Here is a 21,048-nt window from a genome sequence, read left to right on the forward strand (position 1 = left end):
TGCACATCGCTAATTATCAGAAGACTTTGTACAGAATCCGACCTATGCCATTCCTAAACCTCACCACCCAAATTGTCAAATGCCTCGTTCATCCAAGTTCATACAACAAAAATTAGCCTTCTCTTGCAAGATTGATATGAAAGAAGCATAAGTAACCACTAACCAATATGAACCAACCTATCAAATAAGGTCCATTCCTGTGAGTCTGGTGACTGTTTTGGATCACTAAATACACAAAAAGGTTGGAAAAAGTGAACAAGGAAAAACCAAACTGAAAAGCTTAGATCTTTTTATCCAGTAATCATACTAGGATTATTATTTTCACTATTGAGGACCCGTGAGATAATTATAATTGGATTAATTAAAACTATTTAAAAAATAGCTTTCTGTATAAATGTGAATTTAAATTTTATTATTTTTAAAAATATTTTTTAATGAAAATTTTATATGCTAATTCTAAATTTTCGGCTTTTTCATGTGGTAGACAAACCTTTTTTTAAACCCACGTGGTGATCTTGATCTTTCGATTTTTCCACTTAGTAGGCGAAAGGAAAGTTTTTTTTTTTGTTAACTTTACACTATTTTTATCCAACGTGATGACATTCTTTTCAAAAAAACAATTGAAAAAAATATCATGACCATCATAATTGACCATATATTTCGAAATTTAGTCGAAATAAATACTTAATTCAACCAAAAACTTAATATTTTGCCTACCACATGGAAACGTTGGAAGGTAACCATGCGGATTCAAAAAAAAAAAACATTGGTAGAAAAGTAAAAACCTCAGGGTCAACATGTGAATTTTTTCCTTTTTTCAATGTTTGTATGAACCCGTTTCACGGTGAGACGGTCTTATACAAGACTTGCTGATTTACTTTTTAAGTGGTCAAGCCAAATTTTAGTAAGTACTCACCCCGGTTCATTGAATTTACAACATTTTCCATTTTAATCCATCCCATTTAATTTACATTATTTCCATTTTTAAATAATGACCCAGTGCTTTTTTTTAAACTCATCCTCTTTAATTTTTTTAATTTCGTTTCCATAATTTATTTTGTTTGTTCATTTATTATTACCGTATCCTTAAAAACTACTTATTTCTGGTTGATGCAAATCAAGGTGGAGATAGGGGAGAGTAAAGATCTTATTGCATTCTCTATCAGGATTCAGGAAAGATTTAACTGTTGTGAGTGAAATGGGAACTCTTGGAAACACCTTTTTATCATCCATTCCAACAATTTCTTCACTTGAAAATGGCATTAATAACAGTAAATTGATCACCAATTTCACTACTATTTCAAATCGGAAAAGTGGGATTTGCTGCAAATTATCTAGTGATGGGTTTGAAGAAACTTCCTTGAGTAATTCCATATTCACAAAACCCAAGAAAAATAGGATGGAAGAGTACAATATTGCAATGAAGAAATTGATGAGGAACCCATATGAGTATCATCATGATCTTGGTGAGTGTTTCATTCAAACCCTTTTTTTTAGGGTTTTTCTTATCAGATTAAGTAGGTTTTTGTTGAATCTGATGAAATTTGATTTTAATGGGTAAATAATGGGGGAAAATCGGATTTAAGAACATGGGGTTGATTTGTATTACCAATATCAAGCTGGGTGTTTGTTCAATTCAATGAAAGTTGATCTAAATTAGTGAAAAAAATGAATGAAAATCAGATCTAAAAACATGGGATTGATTAAATTTACCAATATTACGTTGGGTATTTGTTTAATTTGATAAAATTTGATCTTAATGAGTGAAAAAATGAATGGAAATCAGATTTGATGCTTTTTAATCTGATTTATGAAGGAATGGAGTTGCTTTCTATTTTTGCATTGATTAGTGACTTTTTGAAGTGATGTTTAACTCATATGCAGTTGTAATTGTGGGATTATGTGTAATAATCATATTGGTATGTGGGTTAGAATATTTTGAGTGCCAATTCTTGAACTTTTTGCCCTGAAGTGTGGCTTTCTAAAGAACCGAAGATTTACACTTTTGGCTTTGAAATACAATGTGGACTAAATGAAGATAATTTATTAAATTGTTGCAATTGGATTGTTTCCCATCATGTATTATTCTTTCTTTTTGGAATTAATGGTTACTCACACTCAGTATTACCTAATTCACTAATCCCCTCACCCTTGTGAATGGAGAATTGAATCTAGAAAGCCATTTAGGGTTTGATTTGGGTGACTTGTAAGTTGATAGCATAGTGCAAAATATGATATCCTATATCGATCACGGCTGCTAGCAATCGCAAAACAGATTTTGCGTTCAATGCAGCCTAGATTTCGGTTGCGTTGAACTCAAAAACCTTTATGATATGGTCGAGATACGGTGATGTGACCTTGTCTTTGCACTATGATTGATAGTGATTATGTTGTCGTAATATGGCCTTCTATTTCCTCTTTTTTTCTTCTCCCTCCTTTGAATTATGTAAATTTTTGTTAGAGGTGTGTAGGGAAGAAAGCTACTTTATGATCATAATAGTTTTAATTGATCATGTTTCATGCTTATCAACTTGATGTAAAGAAATCATTTAGCTTTTAGGATGTAGTGGGATTGCTTGTGTTAATTAGCTCATTAATCTTTTATTATAAAGGCAAAGTTAAAGGTGAAGGACAAGGAATTAAAGGGGGTTAAAAGCTTAAAAAGACAAGTGGGGTTTGAGGAAGGGAAGAGAAGGTGAGCTTAGGATTTGTCTATAAGAGATTATCCATAGATGACCCAATAATACCCCATCAAATAAGGGAAAAAGTCATTTAGTTGTGAAAGCAAGTGACATAATGTTACCTTCCCAACTCTTTTACTAAAAGATAATTTATCCAATGGAATTCAACATTCTAGAGACTGTCAAATGAAATGCTTTCCAAGCAGAAGGCCCCAAGTTTAGAACAACTTGAATTAAATATTTACTTATGTCATGCATATGTGTTTGGGAAAAAGACTCTTTATAGGGAAGTGGTTGTTGTGATATGACTAAAATAGACAAAATCCCACTACCCTAATACCAATAAGTGGCTCCCATCCTAGCTCCCACCTAAGCCAGGTTTGGGGAACATATGTACTCGTTACGCTTGTAAAGACAAAAAGGTTATTTGAGATCCACCCTTGATGACAAATATCATTTGCAACTTCAAATAATTAGCTGTATACATGATGCAATGAGTCGGTTTATAGTTTATTCTAAAATAACTAAAAATATTTGGCTTCATCGAGAGTTTGAAACCCATTCCTGACTTTATGATTTGCTATTTTTATAATTGTAAACCACCATATTTGAATGAAGTATAACTTCTTGTTGAGATGTCACACTATCTGGTCCCCTTATCTCTGAGATTGGTGCAACATCAGTTTGGTCTCTGTATTTGTTACCTTGATGACACATGATGTGGAATTTATGTTAACCGCAAGCGCACAGCGTATGTGTAACTGCTGGTCGAACACAAGGAAACTAGTTTGAATACTTTTGCGCTATTCTATTGTCACGCGATGAAAAGGTGAATAAAATGTAATTGATTTTATGACTAAAAGCTAATGAATGCAAATAAATTGATGTAAAATCCAATAAAGAGGAGTAGGGTATTGGGGATCACGCAGTTCTCATATGGATATCAAAATCATCTCATTTCTTTTACAAAATTAATGCATTACCATATGAAGAGATGCTACTAGGTGGTAATAGAAAATTGTGAACAAAAATTTCTTTGATGATAAAACTTCCATTGCCATGTGAATGACATTGTATATTTCTTGAAAAGTTTTACTACAAATCTTTCTCATTACCACCATTTAGTACTAAATTCATCATGAACTGTGATTCAAATTTCTGATTTCCTGCAACTGACTATTACTTATTCAAAGAAGTATCTAAATAGTTTTGGGTGCAAAATGTTTGAATTGTGTTTAATTTAATTTCATACGAACTTTGGCTGTTTAGGAATGAACTGCACTTTGATACTTGATAACTTGATTGTCGGCTCACAGCCTCAAAAGCCAGAAGATATCGATCATCTAAAGTTGAATGAGAATGTGGCATATATCCTCAACTTGCAGCAGGACAAAGACATTGAGTATTGGGAAATCGACTTTGATTCCATATTGAAGCGTTGTGAAAAAATCGGGATATGTCACATGAGAAGGCCTGTAAGAACCTAACTATCCTCATCTTCTCGTTTATGTCTAGTGAAATGGCAGGATAGGTATTAGAGTATATAACATATCTTGGGGCCTCAACCATCAACTTAAGCTTTTGATAGGCGAAATGCTCAGATTTGTAATCTTCTTAACTTTGTACTTTTCATATACGATTAGGCTAAAGATTTTGATCCCGATTCTTTGAGAACCATGTTGCCTAGAGCTGTTTCGGCATTGGAATGGGCTATTTCAAAGGAAAAAGGAAGGGTATATGTTCATTGTACTGCTGGACTTGGGAGAGCTCCTGCTGTTGCAATTGCTTATATGTTCTGGTTCTGTGGCATGGATGTAAGCGCTCGGCTAAAAATTGTTTGTCTTAGTAGCGTCATATAGCAATGGTGGTCGTTTTTGTTAGCTTGAAAACTTGTATTTTTAACTATTGTTTGGTTTGGAATGGTATTGGAGCAGCTGAATGAGGCATATGATAAACTTACTTCAAAAAGACCTTGTGGACCTAACAAAAGAGCAATACGTGGAGCTACGTATGATCTTGCGAAAAACGATCCCTGGAAGGAGCCATTCGAGAGTCTTCCGGAACATGCTTTTGAAAATGTAGCCGATTGGGAAAGGAAGCTGATTCAGGAACGTGTGCGTGCCCTTCGAAGAACATAGCAATGTCAAACAGTATGATACCCTTCTTGTTTTGGAGTCTTGTTTAAGAGTTATTGCTTGGCAGTCGATTTTGTTACGGTTATGGAGTTATGGTAGTGATCATTGAACAAAGGGCCGGGGTTTAAAGGGCCTAATCCCGGCTAGCAGGGTTTGAAAGGGTCGGATGTACGAAAGTCTTTACTCTTTGTAATTACAAAGACATTTCCGATTGACTTAGTGGGAGAGAAGCACATAAAATTTAATAAGGCATTAGGATGATTCTGTAATAATCTTAAATCAGAAATGGACAAATCTATTATGGTGTGATTATCAAATGTAAATAAAAGTATTTGGTTGATATCTTGAATAGAGAGCTCTTATTATAAATAGGAACATATATATTAGTTTATGTAGCCGTGCTTAATTTTTTGGGATTGAGGGTTGTGACATTGTTGTGGTATAGAGAAATGAAAATAAGTTGAGTAGAGTTCTAATCATGTTTAACTATAGAGATGAAAATACATGTCACGGCCCTTTTGGTTGTTGGTACTAAATAGTGGTAATGAAAATGATTTTTAGTGTAAATTTTCATGAAATATATCATATCATTCGTGTGGTAATGAAAAAGTTTTTTCATTCATAATTTTTCATTATCACCTAATACTACATCTTCAAATGGTAATGTACAAGAATATGTTTTGTGAAGAAAATGAGATAATTAAAGTGCAACAAGTATGACTATCAATTTGTTAAGAAATTTTCACACCAAATTACATTAATTTTTCATTATCATTTTCACCATTTAACACCGACTACCAAACGGGCCTTGAGTACTCCTACAGCTTTTATCATACTTTATATATAGCAAAAGGCAAAAGAACCCTTTTGTAATCATTCATGTTCTTGTAGATTTTGAATCTTTTGTTAGTGGGTATCAGGAATTGGCAGCTGGTGAGAAGTGTGCTGGAAAGATCAGTAATGCTGTTAAGTCATCGAAAGAATTCAGCGCGCGCTCCTCCTAAGGTTATAACGCGGAATAATCATAAAGATCTTGCATTTTTCAGGTGGTGGTGGTAAGGTGGTCCTCTACAGCCTTGGAGTATGGCATGGAAATATAAAAATAAAAGGGGAATAGTAATACTGTAATAGGATGGAGGAGGTGAGTGGTGACTAAGCCTTCCATTCTGCTGTAATGTGAAATTATGTATAAGCTCGTCCTGGAAACATAACTTATGGTTTTTAAGCTTCAGAAAACTCGATTCTCAGAGGAATGTACGTTGATTGTGAAGTCCAAAAATAATCACTCAAAGATAATGTTATCGAGTGTTGCCTCTTTTGAAGGGTATTTACTCAATTGTAAACAATCTCTTTGATGTTGCATGGATACGCTACATGTATCTGACGCCTTTGACCCGCCTAGGGATAGCCCATTATGGCTTTGGGGAATGAAAGTTGTGGAATGTCGTTCTAACTGAAGCAAGATAATGCATTAGATTCTTTTGTTACAAAGAACCGTAATCCATAAGAAAACTCGCTATGGCACCAAACACAAGCTAAACTACCCGATGTAGCAAATCTATTTTTCGGATAGAAATTTGTTTGATTTTTGGATTGTACCTAAAAGAGAAATGTAATACAAGAGTTTCAATACAAAATTTCTATGATTGCAGTATACATTTAAATTTTTAAACAACTACAATCTATGCGCCTATAGAAGATGAGCATATGTTATGAATGATCACAGAGAAGTATCTGATGTTGTAGCATGAGATTGTAGCTTTATAAGTTGTTCTCGTCGATGACCCAAGTGTAACGCTGTAAGTATCCACAACATGCACGCCTGTAGTCGTGTAAACAGAAACCGTAGATTCAGTCAGTACAGGAAAAAGAAGACAGGAAGAAACAATTAAAACAAATGGATATCTCGAGTCGATACAAAGAATAGTCAACCAGAAGCAGGAGAGGGCTGCCAGCTCCCACATCACTTCAGATTAACAGAGCACTTTAACCTACAAGTTAAAAGAATACAAGGCTATGCACTATGCTCAACAGGTACACAACTAGTTAGACCTGGCAAAAGACACATACCCTAAAACCAACTGATCTTGACAGGAATTGAACTCTATCACAATCTGAGTCCAAAATTCAATTAATTAATAATAATAAATGAATCGACAACAAACTTGAGCCAGATAAATAATCAAACGTTTACATGAACTTCTTCATGCATCCAAATCACTCAACCATCCTTTTGATATTGCTAATAATAACAAAAGCAAGGACTATCCATGTCATCAAAGTTCTGCTGAAATGCTGTTGGTCTTGTAGATGAAAGCGGTTCAATCCTCGGCCTTTATTCAGATTATAACATCAAATAAGTAGGGGAAAGGGTTCGGGAGTTATTGACGCTGGGTGAAAGAAGGAAACGAACAGAGGTGTTTCTCCGGAAGATTCACAGATTTTTCCTTAAGAGCAAGAAGTGATTTCCACAGCTCAGGTCATAATAGCACATTATCAATTAAAAAGTATTCTTGTCGTAAATCTCTTAACCAAGAAAATTGAAACTTACAGGAAGAGCATAAAGTGATACGGCGGATGTCCTTCCCTTCAATGTTCCAAAAAGCAGCTTGAACATCCCTGCAGCGGTAGCATCTCCAAGTCTTTGAACAATTACGTCTATGCACACCTAATTAGCATCAAAAACAAAAAGGTAGTCAACAGACACAGCAATAATCCATCACCAATCTAGATCTTGTTCCAGGTTGTAAAAATGTAGAACAAGGCCAAATGACAGAAAAAAAAAAGAAACAGAATTTAAAAGTAGAACCCAAGGGATGTAAATCACGTTACCCATACTAATTGTGAAAGCTTGATGAAGAATTTGATAGATACTATTAAGTTACATTCTAACATTATAGTCAGCATCAAGTTGGGTACAAAACTTTTTCACAATCTATATGTAAAAGTTATTATTTACCTTGGCTTTGTATTTCTCCTCCAGCGAAACAACAGTAAAAAGTAGTTCCCTTCCTGGCCTAGTCACAACATACATAACTACCTACAGAAGGCAATATATGAAGCAACGGCTTATTTCATTTGTATCACTTCTGATTTCTGAATCAGGTTTCTAGATGCAGCTGAAAATAAAGAAAAATGTACAAAACGAACCTTCCTCAATGTTTCACAAACAGCAATCACAACCCAAGTTGGCCAAACAGATACAGCGACCAAATTGAATAAACCAACTACTGGAGCACAGCATATAGCAAGAGTCACACCAGCAACAGTAAGTATGCGCCCCTGTTTTAGTCAACACAAAATAGCGCAATGATTAACAAATTCAAAATACTATATCCTGATTCCTATCTATCAATAACATTTAGGGGTGTTTTGGCAATTGGTTGTTGGCTGTTGGCTTTTTTATTGGTTTGTTTGACTAGTTGAAAATGTTGGCTGTTTTTGTTGGCTTTTAAGCTAGTTGAAAAAACCAGCCGTTCATGGAGATGTTTGGTAAATTTAATTATTGGCTGTTTATTAGAGAGAAAGTGGGCCAATAAGCCTAAAGCCATTAAAAAAAGCTAATTGGAGTAGCTTTTTTATTTTGTCTTAAAAGCCAGCTTTTCAACTGGCTTAAAAGCCATTTACCAAACACTTTTTTTGGCTCTTTGACCAATCAACAAACCAAAAGCCAACCAAAAAGCCAATGTAAAAGCTAGGTACCAAACACCCCCTTAATATTACTCCCGCTATCCCTCTCATTTTACAATACTTTAGTAGAAAGAGAAATCGGGTTAGAGAATGAGACAAAAACAAGTGCAGGATAGAAATGAGAGACTAAAATGAAGAAAGAGTATACGTTTATGGATGATATTAAAAAAGGAGTGTGACACAATTGTCAAAAAAGAAAATGACGCAAAATCAGTGGGACAAATAAAAATGAAAAGTGGTGCAAAATTAAAGGAACGGAGGGAGTAAAATCCTGCATCTAGAAATAAGCATCTCACTTATCAAAGCCATAGAACCAAGTTCTCCATAGGCATAGGTTAAAGACTAGAGGTGGTCATGGGCCACGTCGAGGTAATTTCTTGATGGGTCGGGTCGATTCGGATCAAACAAAACTGACAACAGGTTGGGCCAGTTCATATTCTGGGCTGAAGTGAAAACAGTTGAAGTGTCAACAACGAAATCTTCAGCACAGGGAAGTGAAAATTAAACAAATTCTGGGCTGCTCTTTAAAAGCCTTTCCCGGCCCGTTATTTTGTAATAATAGACCGACCTTCTAAGACCCAGCCCAATTTAAAAAGGGTTGATCCCGTTATAAACGGGCCAGGTCACGGGATTTAAAAGGAGTCCTGCCTTGTTGAGCACCTCTAGTAAAGACTCCTACAAATAAGTTAATATAAATTAACGTTGATAAAAAAAAACCCTTGAAATTGTTACGCGTGATAAGAAAAAGAAAATTATGTTAGAGCCCCCAAAAATTCAATAGTGAAGACATCTACTTATAAGAAAAAATCATAATTTAGTAGATCCTAAACTAAAAAGTGAAATATCCTTTTGCAGAAAGGGAGAGGCAAATTTTGATAATATTATAGAGTCCATTCCATTTTACATTTTGTCTTAGAGAAAGCAGGAGAATGATTCCATTCCAGTTCAACAGAGCACATAAAATGAAATATTCAGGGCACAGGGACAGTAGGATAAGAAACGCATCCCTGAAATGCAGTTTCGCACACTTCAAATTTTTTTGTCATGTGAATGTAAACTCCTGTAGTTGAGAAAATTAGAGCCCCGGCATAAGCTGGAGTGAAAGTCTATACAAAGACTAAGCAAACACACCTCCACAAGTAGAAAATAATCATTTATATGTAAAAAGCTTCAGCAGAATAACATTTAAATTTAAAATACAATGCTTTAGATAACATATAATCTTTCATGAAAAAAAATATGAAGCATATCATATAAAAAAATAACAGCTAAAGCATTAACTTCACATACCGTTACGGTGATTTGTCCTGAAAATATAAATAGGGCAATTATACTGTTGATCTCTCCAAATAATTTTCTTCGACCAGCAGCACTTGACGTTGTCATGGCAATAACAGAAACTTTCTGCCGTTGCAATCATAAGAAAAACAATATAATAAATTTCTAATCGAATGAGAATTTTTTTAGATAAGAAAAAAAACAAAGCATGACAATCAGCATGTCATAAGTAGATGAATTAAAGTTTTCTGGAGTGTCAAGCTGCACATTGCCCTACAGTAGATTGGAAAATACTTGTTCCTACTTCCTAGGTATTAAGTTAAAGTCTTATGCAATAGAAATGGAAATTTTCTAAAACAGAAAAAGCTTTAAAAAGCATCAAAAAGTTTCTTCTATTTTGCTTCCAAAGCTACATTACTTAAGTTCCAGAGAATCTTAGACTCCGACACGATGCATAAAAGATTTCAAGTTATTTTCCCTCTTACTTTCACTAGACAAACAGTAGAAGAGGCACTCAATAAGAAATATGAATCAACATATGACGAACATCAGGATCAGAACAAAAACCACATTTAAAGATCCATTTCATTTCCAAATGCAACAAGAAACTATAAGCAAACATTTTTTAAAGCTATGTAGAGTTGAGTGCAAATGTATAAGCAAGTAGTATATCAAGATGAGACACTCAAATACGTTAATCAATCATCAAGGCTCAATCTCAAACATGATTTTGTTCCAAAAGATGGAATTTCCAAGAGACATGTTATATTCCTTTATGCCCTAGTGATAGTAAGAGCTGTACTACTATGATGCAGAATGTAATTAGATAAAAGTTATAGTTGAAATAAACAATTGCAAATCATCTAACGCCTTATCCTTGACCAATGACCACAGCTCTATCATTAAAATTGGAAAAAGAAATAAGAGCAAGGACATTACTAAGGTGAGTCTGAATACAATGATAAAAGGCAACTGTTAAACCCGCCGATTTGTTTGGAGACCATAATGTCTTCCATACAATTTATATCAAATAACTAAAAATCAAATGGAAATGCATAAGACTATCAAATTACCATGAAACATATAGCTATTTACCTGAAAGTAAAAAAATGAGGAGACAACAGCACTGAGCCACAGAAATAGTGATACATAGATCAGATAGGATGAGGACAGTATAAGGGTAAGGCCATCAAACATGACCCAAAGTTGAGGTTTTGTCGAAGAAGTAAACTTTGGAGAAGATTCAACAGGAGTTGATCTCATGTTCATATCTCCTCCATTTTGTTGATCATCCAGTTTACTATAAAGTATAAACAAGAAGAATGTCAAGATGTTAAAATTTGGCAAAAATTAATTGTTCAATTGAAAAAACACATTCTTAGCTGCTGTCTTATTCATATACATCAACAACCAGAACCCAATCCAGCAAAAATATGTTCATGCTTACAGCTACACAGATTCACTGGCAACAGAACAGAGAAAATATATAGGACTCACAAATCTCAATGCAAGTTCCTTTAAACTAGTTTTGCCTACAAAAATCTCCCGGTAACATGTTTTAGAAAATCTATGTACATTGTACATCATTCATAAATGTCTTCAATACACCTTAAAAAATAAAGCATATTCAGTGTGGAAGCCATTTATAGTGATGTAAATGAGTTTACTTTTCAACAAAGTTATCCACATACTTTGTAACCATTTTATAATCCCTCTTCCCTGGTCTCCTTTGATTTATTGCTGATCTATTGGTAGTCAATACGGTCAAGCTTGAAGCAAAGAAGCTGAAGTTCTGGAGAAGAGAAAGAAAACATTGCAAAATATGTAACGAGCAATGAACATAATGCATTGAAAAGATGCTAAAAATTACCTATTTTATTTATTTACTTATTTATTTTAGTTCAATAAGAACCATAAGCATAATGCAAAACGTGGTCACAGTCACGGTATCAGTCGTGAAACCATTCACGCGGTTGTCTCACCTGTGCTTCAGTTGTGGTAAACTAATAAAAACCTTTACAATATGGTCGTGGACTCATGGTATAGTGATGGAAGACATATTTTGCACAACGGCCAAAAGGAAAAATGTAGATAAATTTTGCTCCTAGGTCATGGGTACCATCTTCACATGACCTTACCACGTATTACAACTAATCTAGTCAGCATCCTCAATTTGCTACAGACAAATAATTTTGAAGATTTTGGTCACCAGTTTCCAACTTCCCACCATTTTTCTGTCAGCAAAACTACAAAATATTAGACAACCATAACAATTAAACTTCACATCTCACATTGTTCCTTCAATGATCACAATATTCAAATCAACTTATTACTCATTTCATATCTTCTCATAACATCAAACACCCAAATACTTATGCATCTCAATATGCAATCAACTTGAATGTGATAATTGAACAAAACTTTACCCAAATAGGGTTGCCATTTCCCAGTCATTAAAGTTTAAGATACATACTCCTATTATCTAGTTTAGGCAAGCAACAGTTTCTCTGCAGCTGACAAAATGGATAGCACTATCAAATAGCAAATCAAAGATTTAACACAAGTTGTATCCCTTTCCCCAACTTATGCAATCAAGACATCTCATATCCTGTGTTTATTCAAAGGGGAAGTGCTCTATAAACAGAAATTCTCAAACTAAAGGTTTGCCTTCTTAAAATTCAACAATGTTATTCTGTAATACAAGTGACTCAATAAAGTAGAACAAAATAGATTTTTTTCCTTACATCATAGGAATTCCTTCCTCGGAAAGATGGGGTATGTCTTGACTGATTCCTTTAGAAGACTGTGCAGCTAATTCCATTAGAAAGGCTGCTATAAGAAGTAAAACTGAAAGCAACAGAGATCAACCGTGAGACAGAGAGAGGAACAATCTACCACAATAAATGCAGACATAATAAGACTGATACATACAAGATCCCAGCCTAGCCATTCCTGTTGCAAACAATGACCCAAACAGCTGACCAAGTGTAGCACCGGCACCAATAAACCCAAAGAGTCTTGAACCTGACTGAATATACATCAGTGTCATATTCTCACTGAAGCCTGAAGGCAGCTAATATCTAGAGGATAGCAACTAACCTCGCTATCCATAACATCGATTACTCTTGCCCATGTGGAAGAGATGGTAATCAAATTCAATAAAGCAATCTTCATCATTCCATAAAAATAGACACCAAAAATCAAATCAAAATCGTAAAACATGAGAAACTAGAACAGAATTCTAATGCACAATTTAGCCACTATCATACCCAAAGGTACAAGCCCATTCTCACGCAGATGTAATACCATGAGTGGTTATCCCAACCCGACTGCATGACATTGGCATGATCACCATCAAGATTTTGATCGTGTCCTAGGGCTAAAGAGTTTGCACTTGAAACCTGTATGCCCAAAGGGAGACAATGAAAATCGTATCAAGTGAGAATCCCAAATATCATGCCAATTGCAATCCATGTGCGTTTTCTCATCGAAAAAGATAATATTCTCACCTTCGCATTGGAGGCAGTAGATCCATTTGTCGAAGTATACCATAGAAAGAAAAACACAACAAGTGACAAGCTAAAAAATCTATGTATGAACACCAGAGCCTGAAATTACAAAACAAACATATGAATAATGGTTCATATGCAGCGACAAAACAAACTTAAAACTAATATTCACGAGAGAATAGCATGAATTAAAAGCAAGCAACATGTTTCCATCAAAAATCAACAGTCTATAAAGTGTTCCAAAACCACCATTGATTTTTTCAATCACCAAATGACTCAAAAGAACCACGCTTGTTTTATGACAGCTGTCATCAGGCTTGCAGATTGAACACTACTGCTAATATTGCAGCATAACTTTTTTACATCATTTCTTACGTGTTCAATTTTTGTTTTAGCACTTCTCAAACGAAAGCAGTAAATAAGTCGTCATAAAAAACTGACATCAATCCCTGAATGTAACAGCATACATAGCTAGAACTTCGACATAACAAGAACACTGACAATATTAAATCTAAGGTCCAAGAGGTACCAACTGACGATCTACCATCTTCATTTATTTTTCGAACCCTGCGCCCCAACACCCCTATATTTTCACTTATATTATGTTTGGAAGGAAAGGAAGGGGAGAGGAGGGAAGAGAAGGGGAAGGGAGGGTCTATTGTTGTCGTAGTGTAAAAATGCAGAAACTGTTGCGATTGCGGTAATGGAACGCTGATGTGATGTGGTTGTGTAATGCTTAAATATCTGTTTAAACCATAAGATATCCTTGATATGGACCAAAACGCGGTTTTTTTACATCCTAACAAGTTACAACGCAGGAAATATGTTTTCAATTATTTTGAAAACCTTTAAAAAGCAGCTGATGCAATGTGATGCAGCCTTGTTTTTACGCTGTAATTGTTGTGTTTTCCTTCCACATCTTTCCTATGTTGGAAGGATTTATTTTGTTAAAATTGCGAAGAAGTTCCTTCTACAAATGAATGAAGAAGAAGAATCCATGTGAAAGACCATTGAAACTGATATATAGATTCATGTAGCTAACTTCGATCTTTTGGAGTCAAGGCTCGAACATTGTTGTTGTAACTTGTGAGTAGTAAAACTTTGATTTTCTTCATATTAAATGAACCGCTAGTCTAAACTGGACCAAACCAAGATATATTTCACCAATTATACAAACTTTTTCAGTTTGCTATAAGTAACACTTCAACTACCCAATGTAATGTCCATTCAAACAAAAACGCAAAACATCTAATTAATTTTTAAAAAACAACTCTAGAAGTAAATTACGACTACAAACTTGCAAATGATGCAGTAATTAAGATGATAATAAAAATAAAGAAGAAGACGAAAATCAATACCCTGCCTTTGGATAAATTAGGCAATGAAAAAAGCAAAGTAGAAAGAGGAGCAGCAATCAATGTAAGAATCAGTGATCCAATAAAAAGTTCAGGAAGGTTTGATAACCCTAATGAAATCGCTCCTTCATCTCGCAATGGTAGTACCACAAAATATGCGCTTAAAATCTGTTCATCAACAATTCCAACAATGAAACAAAGTACAATTTAATCATCATACAATTGCGAAGAAATTGAATGCATAATTAGTCTAAAATAAGAGAAATTGCTTACAAAAAAGAATGAAGCAGAAGAATGAAGAAGAACTGAGGTTTCGTGAGGTTTAACATTGACCATTGACGACAAAATAGCATCCAATCGTGGTCGATTCACCATTTTTTTCTCTCGATTCCTATATTAATGGAGATTTTTACCTTAGAGGAGACTAATTTTGATCTGGAATTGAAGTATTTTGGATTCAGTTTGTTTAACGATTAAACGATCAAGAGCTACTTTGTGTTGACTATTGAGTATCAACCAAACCAATGACAAACTTAATCCCGATTATGAACGTCTCTTACAAATTTGCATTGAGCAAAATAACATTCAACTAGATTGCTATGTAATCTACTTAATACAAGGAAAAATTGGGTAGGATAATCTTAAATATTACCTAATTACTATGAACAAATCTTTACTATTGATTATTTAGCACCTCTTTCTACATTTTAACCGGCTATTTTAAGTAATTATTAGCAGTACACTCACTTCTTCTTCTTCTTCCCATTTATGCTTTTTCGTTGTTCTAACTTTACTCCTCTTGAAGAGTAGGTACCTATAATAGCCGGTTAACATGTAAAAGGGGTGTTGTCGGCAAATAATATATAAAGGTTAGATTATTTTAAAATAATCAATAGTAGAGATTATTCACAGCAGATGGACAATATATGAAATTATTTTGGACAGATTTTCCTTTAAGAAATGAACTTGGTCTATTATTTTTATTGTGTGTCTTTAATTTTTTTAAAATATTTTGTCAATTACAATTTTTAAGTTTAATCGTTTTAAAGCTATAGCCTCAAAATTTTTTTTTTTTAGCAATTACAAATTTCAAATTACAAAAGTTGACATTGATATAACCAAGTCATTTTAATCTAATAACTTATGCGCAAAATACTTGTCCACATTTTTTTTACTTTTGACCTTGATTGAACTCAGATATAACTAACTCAAATCCTAAGCCACACCCTTTACAACCTTTTCACCTACCTCTCTAACAACTCATAACGCTCAACTAGCATCATAAGTTCACTCATAATGCTCCATCTACATCATGAGTACACAAGGCAAGCTCCACCTTGAGGTTGTGCACACCTCCACCCGTGAGCTCCCTCACACCGCCCCTAAGGGCCTATGCTAATGAATCCAGCATAGTAAAGAATCTACTAGGACTGTCAGACCATCCTATCTTCTTTACCTCTATCTTCATGTACGTGCATTCGGAATGAAACCTAACCACACTATGCTTCCCCCGAACATCAAGTACTTGATCACTAAACACACAATCGTAGTACACAAAAGCCAACCAAGGTTGATCACAAAGAACCATCACCGAGATCAAGACATAATCAAACTCAGCAAACACAACCCAAGCTTCAACCGATGTAACAAAACACTTAATATCATTCCCGTACATAAGAAACACAACAGCTGATCCAAGAAAATCGTAGAGAGAACAAATCTCTATCTGTCAGTGCCCCCACCCAGGTTGAGTCACAAACCTACAAATGACACTTCTGGCATGCGCAAAACAAGTACACATCACAACATACTTCAAACCCCGAACCATAGACATGTAGACCGACTAAGTCTCAAAATGAGGTGATGTAATTGAGCTAAGTAACACTACCAGTCCATACAATAGTTCTCACGCTCTGCTCATACGTAAAGCCATAGCAAGCCACTGCGCCCGCTCACTATACTCTACTACGTGCTCATAAATTGGTGGTCCAAGTGACTCCACAAAATTGGCTACCAATCTTGCCAATCCCACAAGGTTCAATGCATAACCTACCACACTTATAGCAACCAAAACAACACTCCCTACAGCCAACCTATTAGACTTCTCGATAACACATATAGGCTTTTCTTGAAACCCTTTAGATCGGCGGAATGTTTCCTATACTGACTCCTTTAAACTATCCACAGAGATAAAGATAGCACCAGAAATCACACTTAGAGAGATACCTGGGGTAGCATCAACACCATCAATCTAGGGTCCAACAGAAATAGATGAGGAGTTAACCTCATACTCCACCTCAAACTCGGTACCACTATCACCATAACCACCAGCTGCTGCAAAATACACAACAACACACCAAAGCCCTAACAAGACTCTAAGTATGAGATAGCAAGATACCCTACTGAGCCACACCACACACATACTGGGCACCTCTAATCCCGTGTGTAAACCCCGACCGAACGAACTAATCCAGTATCTACTCAACAACCAAGTATCAGAGAGCATGCATAAGACTCTCCCTAACAAGGTCCAATTTGCTATTCCTGTAACACCGTCCTGCAATGGTGTTATCTTATAGGTATGATGCCACAAAATACCTAAAACACAAAACATAACAAATCCACAAAAGGAACTATCCAAATGTAGCCAACTAACCATCTTACCATACAAGTGATCATGAGCTTCAATGCTAAGCTCACACCCATGTTTAAACCCAAACACCCAATGCTTGTCTTCCTCAAGGTAGGCATCCTTGACACATGTAAGACGATTCACAATGGACAATTCCAGCCCTCTACTTTCAACCATATGACCATGCCTATCATAAATCGTCATCTCCTGGTGACAAGTAGAAGCACTAACAGCAGAACTAGGCAGCGTAACACCCTGAAAGACATACATGGATTTCACCTTGACACCCTTAAGTATCAAATTCGAACCCTTAAAGACACTCACTTCCCCATTACTAAACTCACCCTTGAGCCCCAAATCATCTAAGGTCCCAAGCGATATCAAGTTCTTCTCCAGTGCAGGAACATGTCTCACCTTAGTCAAAGTAACCTTTCTCCCATCACTAGTTCGAAGTCTCATGGAACAAATACCTACTACTTCACATGGAGTACCGTTAGCAATCGTAACTGAAGCCCCAAAACAAGACTCATAAGTATCAAACCAATTCCGACGAGGACTCATATGGAACGAACTACTAGAATCAATAATCCAGCTATCAACCAAATCACTAGACTCAACATAACTAATCAATGCTAAATGTTCCTCCAAATCATAGCTCTTGTTCTGTTTACTTTCGACTACTGTGGCTTGAGATTTATTCTTTAATTCTAGACATTTAGACCTAAAATGTCCTGGTTCCTGACAGTGATAACATATTATGGTCTTAGTGTTGCTAGACCCATCTCTACTATTACAAGTATCCGACCTAGCACCGTTACTATTGTTAGACTCCTTTTTCTTTCTAGAATTTCTACTTGACCTAACAACTAACCCGCTGCCATAATTCTCATTATCACCTGTCGCCTTTTGACGCAACTCCCCAGTATAAAGTGCTGCCTTCACTTCTTCTAGGGTCAACGAGTCTTTGCCAACCACAAAAGACTCCACAAAGTTCTCATAACTATTCGGTAGAGAAACAAGCAATATTAACGCTGCATCCTCATCATCTATCTTAACTTCTAAATTACGCAAATCTAGTAAAATAGAATTAAGATTTTCTAGATGATCCCTTAATGGCGTATCTGACTGCATCCTGAGGCTAAACAACCGTTGTTTTAGTAGTAATTTGTTGGTTAAAGATTTTGTCATGTATAGTGACTCCAATTTTAACCATAATTCTGCGGCCGTCTCCTGATCAGCAACCTCCGTGATGATATGATCATCAAGACTTAGTAAGATGGTAGAATGAGCCTTCTCTTCCATCACTACTAACTGTTCATCAGTCCATCCGTTTTCAGATCCCGACGTAGACGCTGCACTCTTTGGGATCAATGAACGCCAAATCTGCAACTGCTTTAATAACGCCTTCATCTTAATCTGCCATAGCCCAAAGCTATTCTTTTCATTAAATTTCTCAATCCTTATTGTAGAATCTCCTACCATTGTTTCCTTCAAAAACTCTTCCTAGGATTAAACCTGAGCTCTTGATGCCAATTGTTGTACGACAGCGGAAGCAAAAATCAAAAACAATGATAAAACAATAAAGATTCAAACAAACAATAAAGAAAATCACACCGAGAAATTAACATGGTTCACTATCAACGTGATAGCTATATCCATCGGCATCGAGAATAAACTTTTCACTATAAACCGTGAGATTACAAGATGAACATGAGAAACCACAACAATGGCTCTCCAAGCTTTTTCTCTCTTAGTTTTCCTCACTTTGTGTTATGCATTGCATCCTATCCTAATTCTAATTATATGGGGCCTTTATATAGTATACCTCATAATAAAAAAAATTAGGGTTAAGAAAATACAAAAGAAACCGTCAAAGACTAAGAGTAACCAGCCAAAAACGTGCCAAGAAACCGTCATTACGCGAGCCGTGTAAAACTACGCAAGCTGCGAAATGAAGACGAAACGCACTCCGCGCCCCGCGGATTGGGGCAGCAGGTTCTCCGCGCCCCGCGGAGCTCCCTCTGTTCGAGTCACTATATTTCAACGTTAAGGGTCCCAAAAGGGCCATGAATAAAGGTGTTTAAAATCAGATACTGAGTTGATTTGAATATCATGATAGAAAAATATGGAGAAATTTTTGATGAGGGTGTGATACGTATACCAAGTCGTTTTTTCAATTGTATATATTATTGATTATTGATTGATTGATGATTATTACTAATGTGATCGGGCACCCTGTCTTACCAGTAACAAGTTAAATGTAATCCCCCAGGATTGAAACACTCAAAAAACGTGTATTACTCCTTTTGTTCCTAACATATATTGCTATGCTTTTTTTTTGTCCATTTATTTTACTTTGTTACAATTTCTTTTTATAAAACTGTCTTCGCCATTTTTTAATATTTATTTACACATTTTATCTCTCGTCTAATATTATTTACATAATTCAAATAATTTATTATCTTTATTCTGATATTTATGCTATTGATGGTAACATGTTATAACGAGGAAGTAGTACGTAAATGAATTTAATTTACAACTATAAAGATGTCTTCTTTGGTAGACAACAAAGTAATTAAATACAAAGGAACTAATGCAAAGGAGCTTGAGACCATCCACCTTGCGGGCAATTTTCCTTACCTGAGACTTGAATGTGTTATTTATTACCTATTTAATTAAGGGATCAAATATGCTAATAAAATATGGAAGACTTTTATTAAATTCAATTTTATTTTATTGAGTTGATTAAATAGTTGTCAACACTTAATCGATGACCTTTAATTTAGTCGCAATTTTAAAGAAGAAAAACTGTTTACAATTTCATTTATTGTCCATTTGTTGTAAAATCCCTATTATTGATTAAATCTAAATAATTCAATTTTTATATATTATTTGCTGAAAAACATTTTAACCGAATACTGCAGGTACCTATTAGCTGTTACACTCAATTCTTCTCCCCCCTTATACTTCTTCGTTGGTCTTACTCTACTCCTCTTTAGTGGTAAGTATCTATAATAGCCGATTAAAATGTAGAAATGAGTGTTGTCAGCAAATAATATACAAAATTTGGATTGTTTAGAAATAATCAATAGTAAAAATTATTCACAACAGATGAACAATAGATGAGATTATTCTGGACAAATTTTTTCTTTAAAATATTTGTTGTTTTGGTTGTCATGAATAATGTTATAAAGAATATTCAACGATGACAAATTAATATATACATGCCTACAACGATTGTTGGATACATTTTTATTGTTGATCACAAATTACAACTATCCTCAAAATACCGATTAGAGTTTTACGATTCAAAGTTGTAACAACTTATAACATTGATAGTGTCACATTTTGTACGTCAAAATATTATGTTACTATAGTGATATAGTGAGTAGGATGTGCATGCGTTGGATTTTGATCATATGCAGCTAGACTTAAATTCAAACTCTATTTTTTTAATTGAATTTAAATTCAAATTTAGATTCATAGGATTTAGATGGAAAATTTGGATCCAAACCCAAACCCTTACGATCTAACGAGTCTATGATTCATATTTAGGTCTAAATAATTTTTTTTTCTCAAAATGCTTTGAAAAATATATTATACAATTTCATCCTTTGTATAAAATTAATTTAAACATTTTCAACTACCAAAGATCTGCTAATACTTTATTCTAACTGAGCGACTAAATATATGAAACTTTCCAACATTCAAGTTCTTAAAACAAAATATTTGTCAAATCTTTTGATGTGTAAAGTATAAATACAATGA

The 21,048-nt window shown here is 34.8% G+C and overlaps 2 protein-coding genes across 6 annotated transcripts; one reads left to right on the forward strand and one right to left on the reverse strand.

Moving 5' to 3' along the window:
• The first annotated feature begins 1,022 nt into the window (after nucleotides 1-1,022).
• Nucleotides 1,023-6,109, forward strand: LOC130803222 (phosphoglucan phosphatase LSF2, chloroplastic). Of its 3 annotated transcripts, none has more exons than XM_057667392.1 (5): nucleotides 1,023-1,466; nucleotides 3,951-4,156; nucleotides 4,325-4,495; nucleotides 4,616-4,831; nucleotides 5,737-6,106. In XM_057667392.1, exons 1-4 carry the CDS (start codon nucleotides 1,199-1,201, stop codon nucleotides 4,817-4,819), a joined length of 849 nt encoding a protein of 282 aa, XP_057523375.1. In that variant the 5' UTR covers nucleotides 1,023-1,198; the 3' UTR covers nucleotides 4,820-4,831; nucleotides 5,737-6,106. The 3 variants fall into 3 exon arrangements, with proteins under 3 accessions (XP_057523375.1, XP_057523378.1, XP_057523379.1); XM_057667396.1 differs by having other exon boundaries at nucleotides 1,086-1,466; nucleotides 5,863-6,109; XM_057667395.1 differs by lacking the exon at nucleotides 5,737-6,106 and having other exon boundaries at nucleotides 4,616-5,161.
• A 244-nt stretch (nucleotides 6,110-6,353) lies between these two features.
• LOC130803221 (uncharacterized) lies at nucleotides 6,354-15,236 on the reverse strand. 3 transcript variants are annotated; one of them, XM_057667389.1, is made up of 13 exons: nucleotides 14,922-15,236; nucleotides 14,652-14,816; nucleotides 13,294-13,392; nucleotides 13,054-13,185; nucleotides 12,884-12,952; nucleotides 12,716-12,812; nucleotides 12,529-12,631; nucleotides 10,880-11,084; nucleotides 9,797-9,910; nucleotides 7,967-8,098; nucleotides 7,776-7,856; nucleotides 7,368-7,484; nucleotides 6,354-6,638 (listed from the first exon to the last, which is right to left on the reverse strand). In XM_057667389.1, exons 1-13 carry the CDS (start codon nucleotides 15,021-15,023, stop codon nucleotides 6,537-6,539), a joined length of 1,518 nt encoding a protein of 505 aa, XP_057523372.1. In that variant the 5' UTR covers nucleotides 15,024-15,236; the 3' UTR covers nucleotides 6,354-6,536. The 3 variants fall into 3 exon arrangements, with proteins under 3 accessions (XP_057523372.1, XP_057523373.1, XP_057523374.1); XM_057667390.1 differs by lacking the exon at nucleotides 13,054-13,185 and having other exon boundaries at nucleotides 6,381-6,638; XM_057667391.1 differs by lacking the exon at nucleotides 14,922-15,236 and having other exon boundaries at nucleotides 6,384-6,638; nucleotides 14,657-14,675.
• Between the last annotated feature and the right edge of the window lie 5,812 nt (nucleotides 15,237-21,048).

Source organism: Amaranthus tricolor, chromosome 16 (assembly GCF_026212465.1).
Source record: "Amaranthus tricolor cultivar Red isolate AtriRed21 chromosome 16, ASM2621246v1, whole genome shotgun sequence".
Classification (NCBI taxonomy): domain Eukaryota; kingdom Viridiplantae; phylum Streptophyta; class Magnoliopsida; order Caryophyllales; family Amaranthaceae; genus Amaranthus; species Amaranthus tricolor.

Excerpts from the sequence above, each read along its gene's own strand:
- LOC130803222 (XM_057667392.1), top strand. The coding sequence starts at position 1,199 with ATGGGAACTCTTGGAAACACCTTTTTATCATCCATTCCAACAATTTCT. Across the intron at positions 1,467-3,950 it reads TGAGTATCATCATGATCTTG|GAATGAACTGCACTTTGATA; the intron begins GTGAGTGTTTCA and ends TTGGCTGTTTAG. Across the intron at positions 4,496-4,615 it reads TCTGGTTCTGTGGCATGGAT|CTGAATGAGGCATATGATAA; the intron begins GTAAGCGCTCGG and ends GTATTGGAGCAG.
- LOC130803221 (XM_057667389.1), bottom strand. The coding sequence starts at position 15,023 with ATGGTGAATCGACCACGATTGGATGCTATTTTGTCGTCAATGGTCAAT. Across the intron at positions 8,099-9,796 it reads CAGGACAAATCACCGTAACG|GGGCGCATACTTACTGTTGC; the intron begins GTATGTGAAGTT and ends TGACTAAAACAG. Across the intron at positions 6,639-7,367 it reads TATCACTTTATGCTCTTCCT|GCGTGCATGTTGTGGATACT; the intron begins GTAAGTTTCAAT and ends ACACGACTACAG.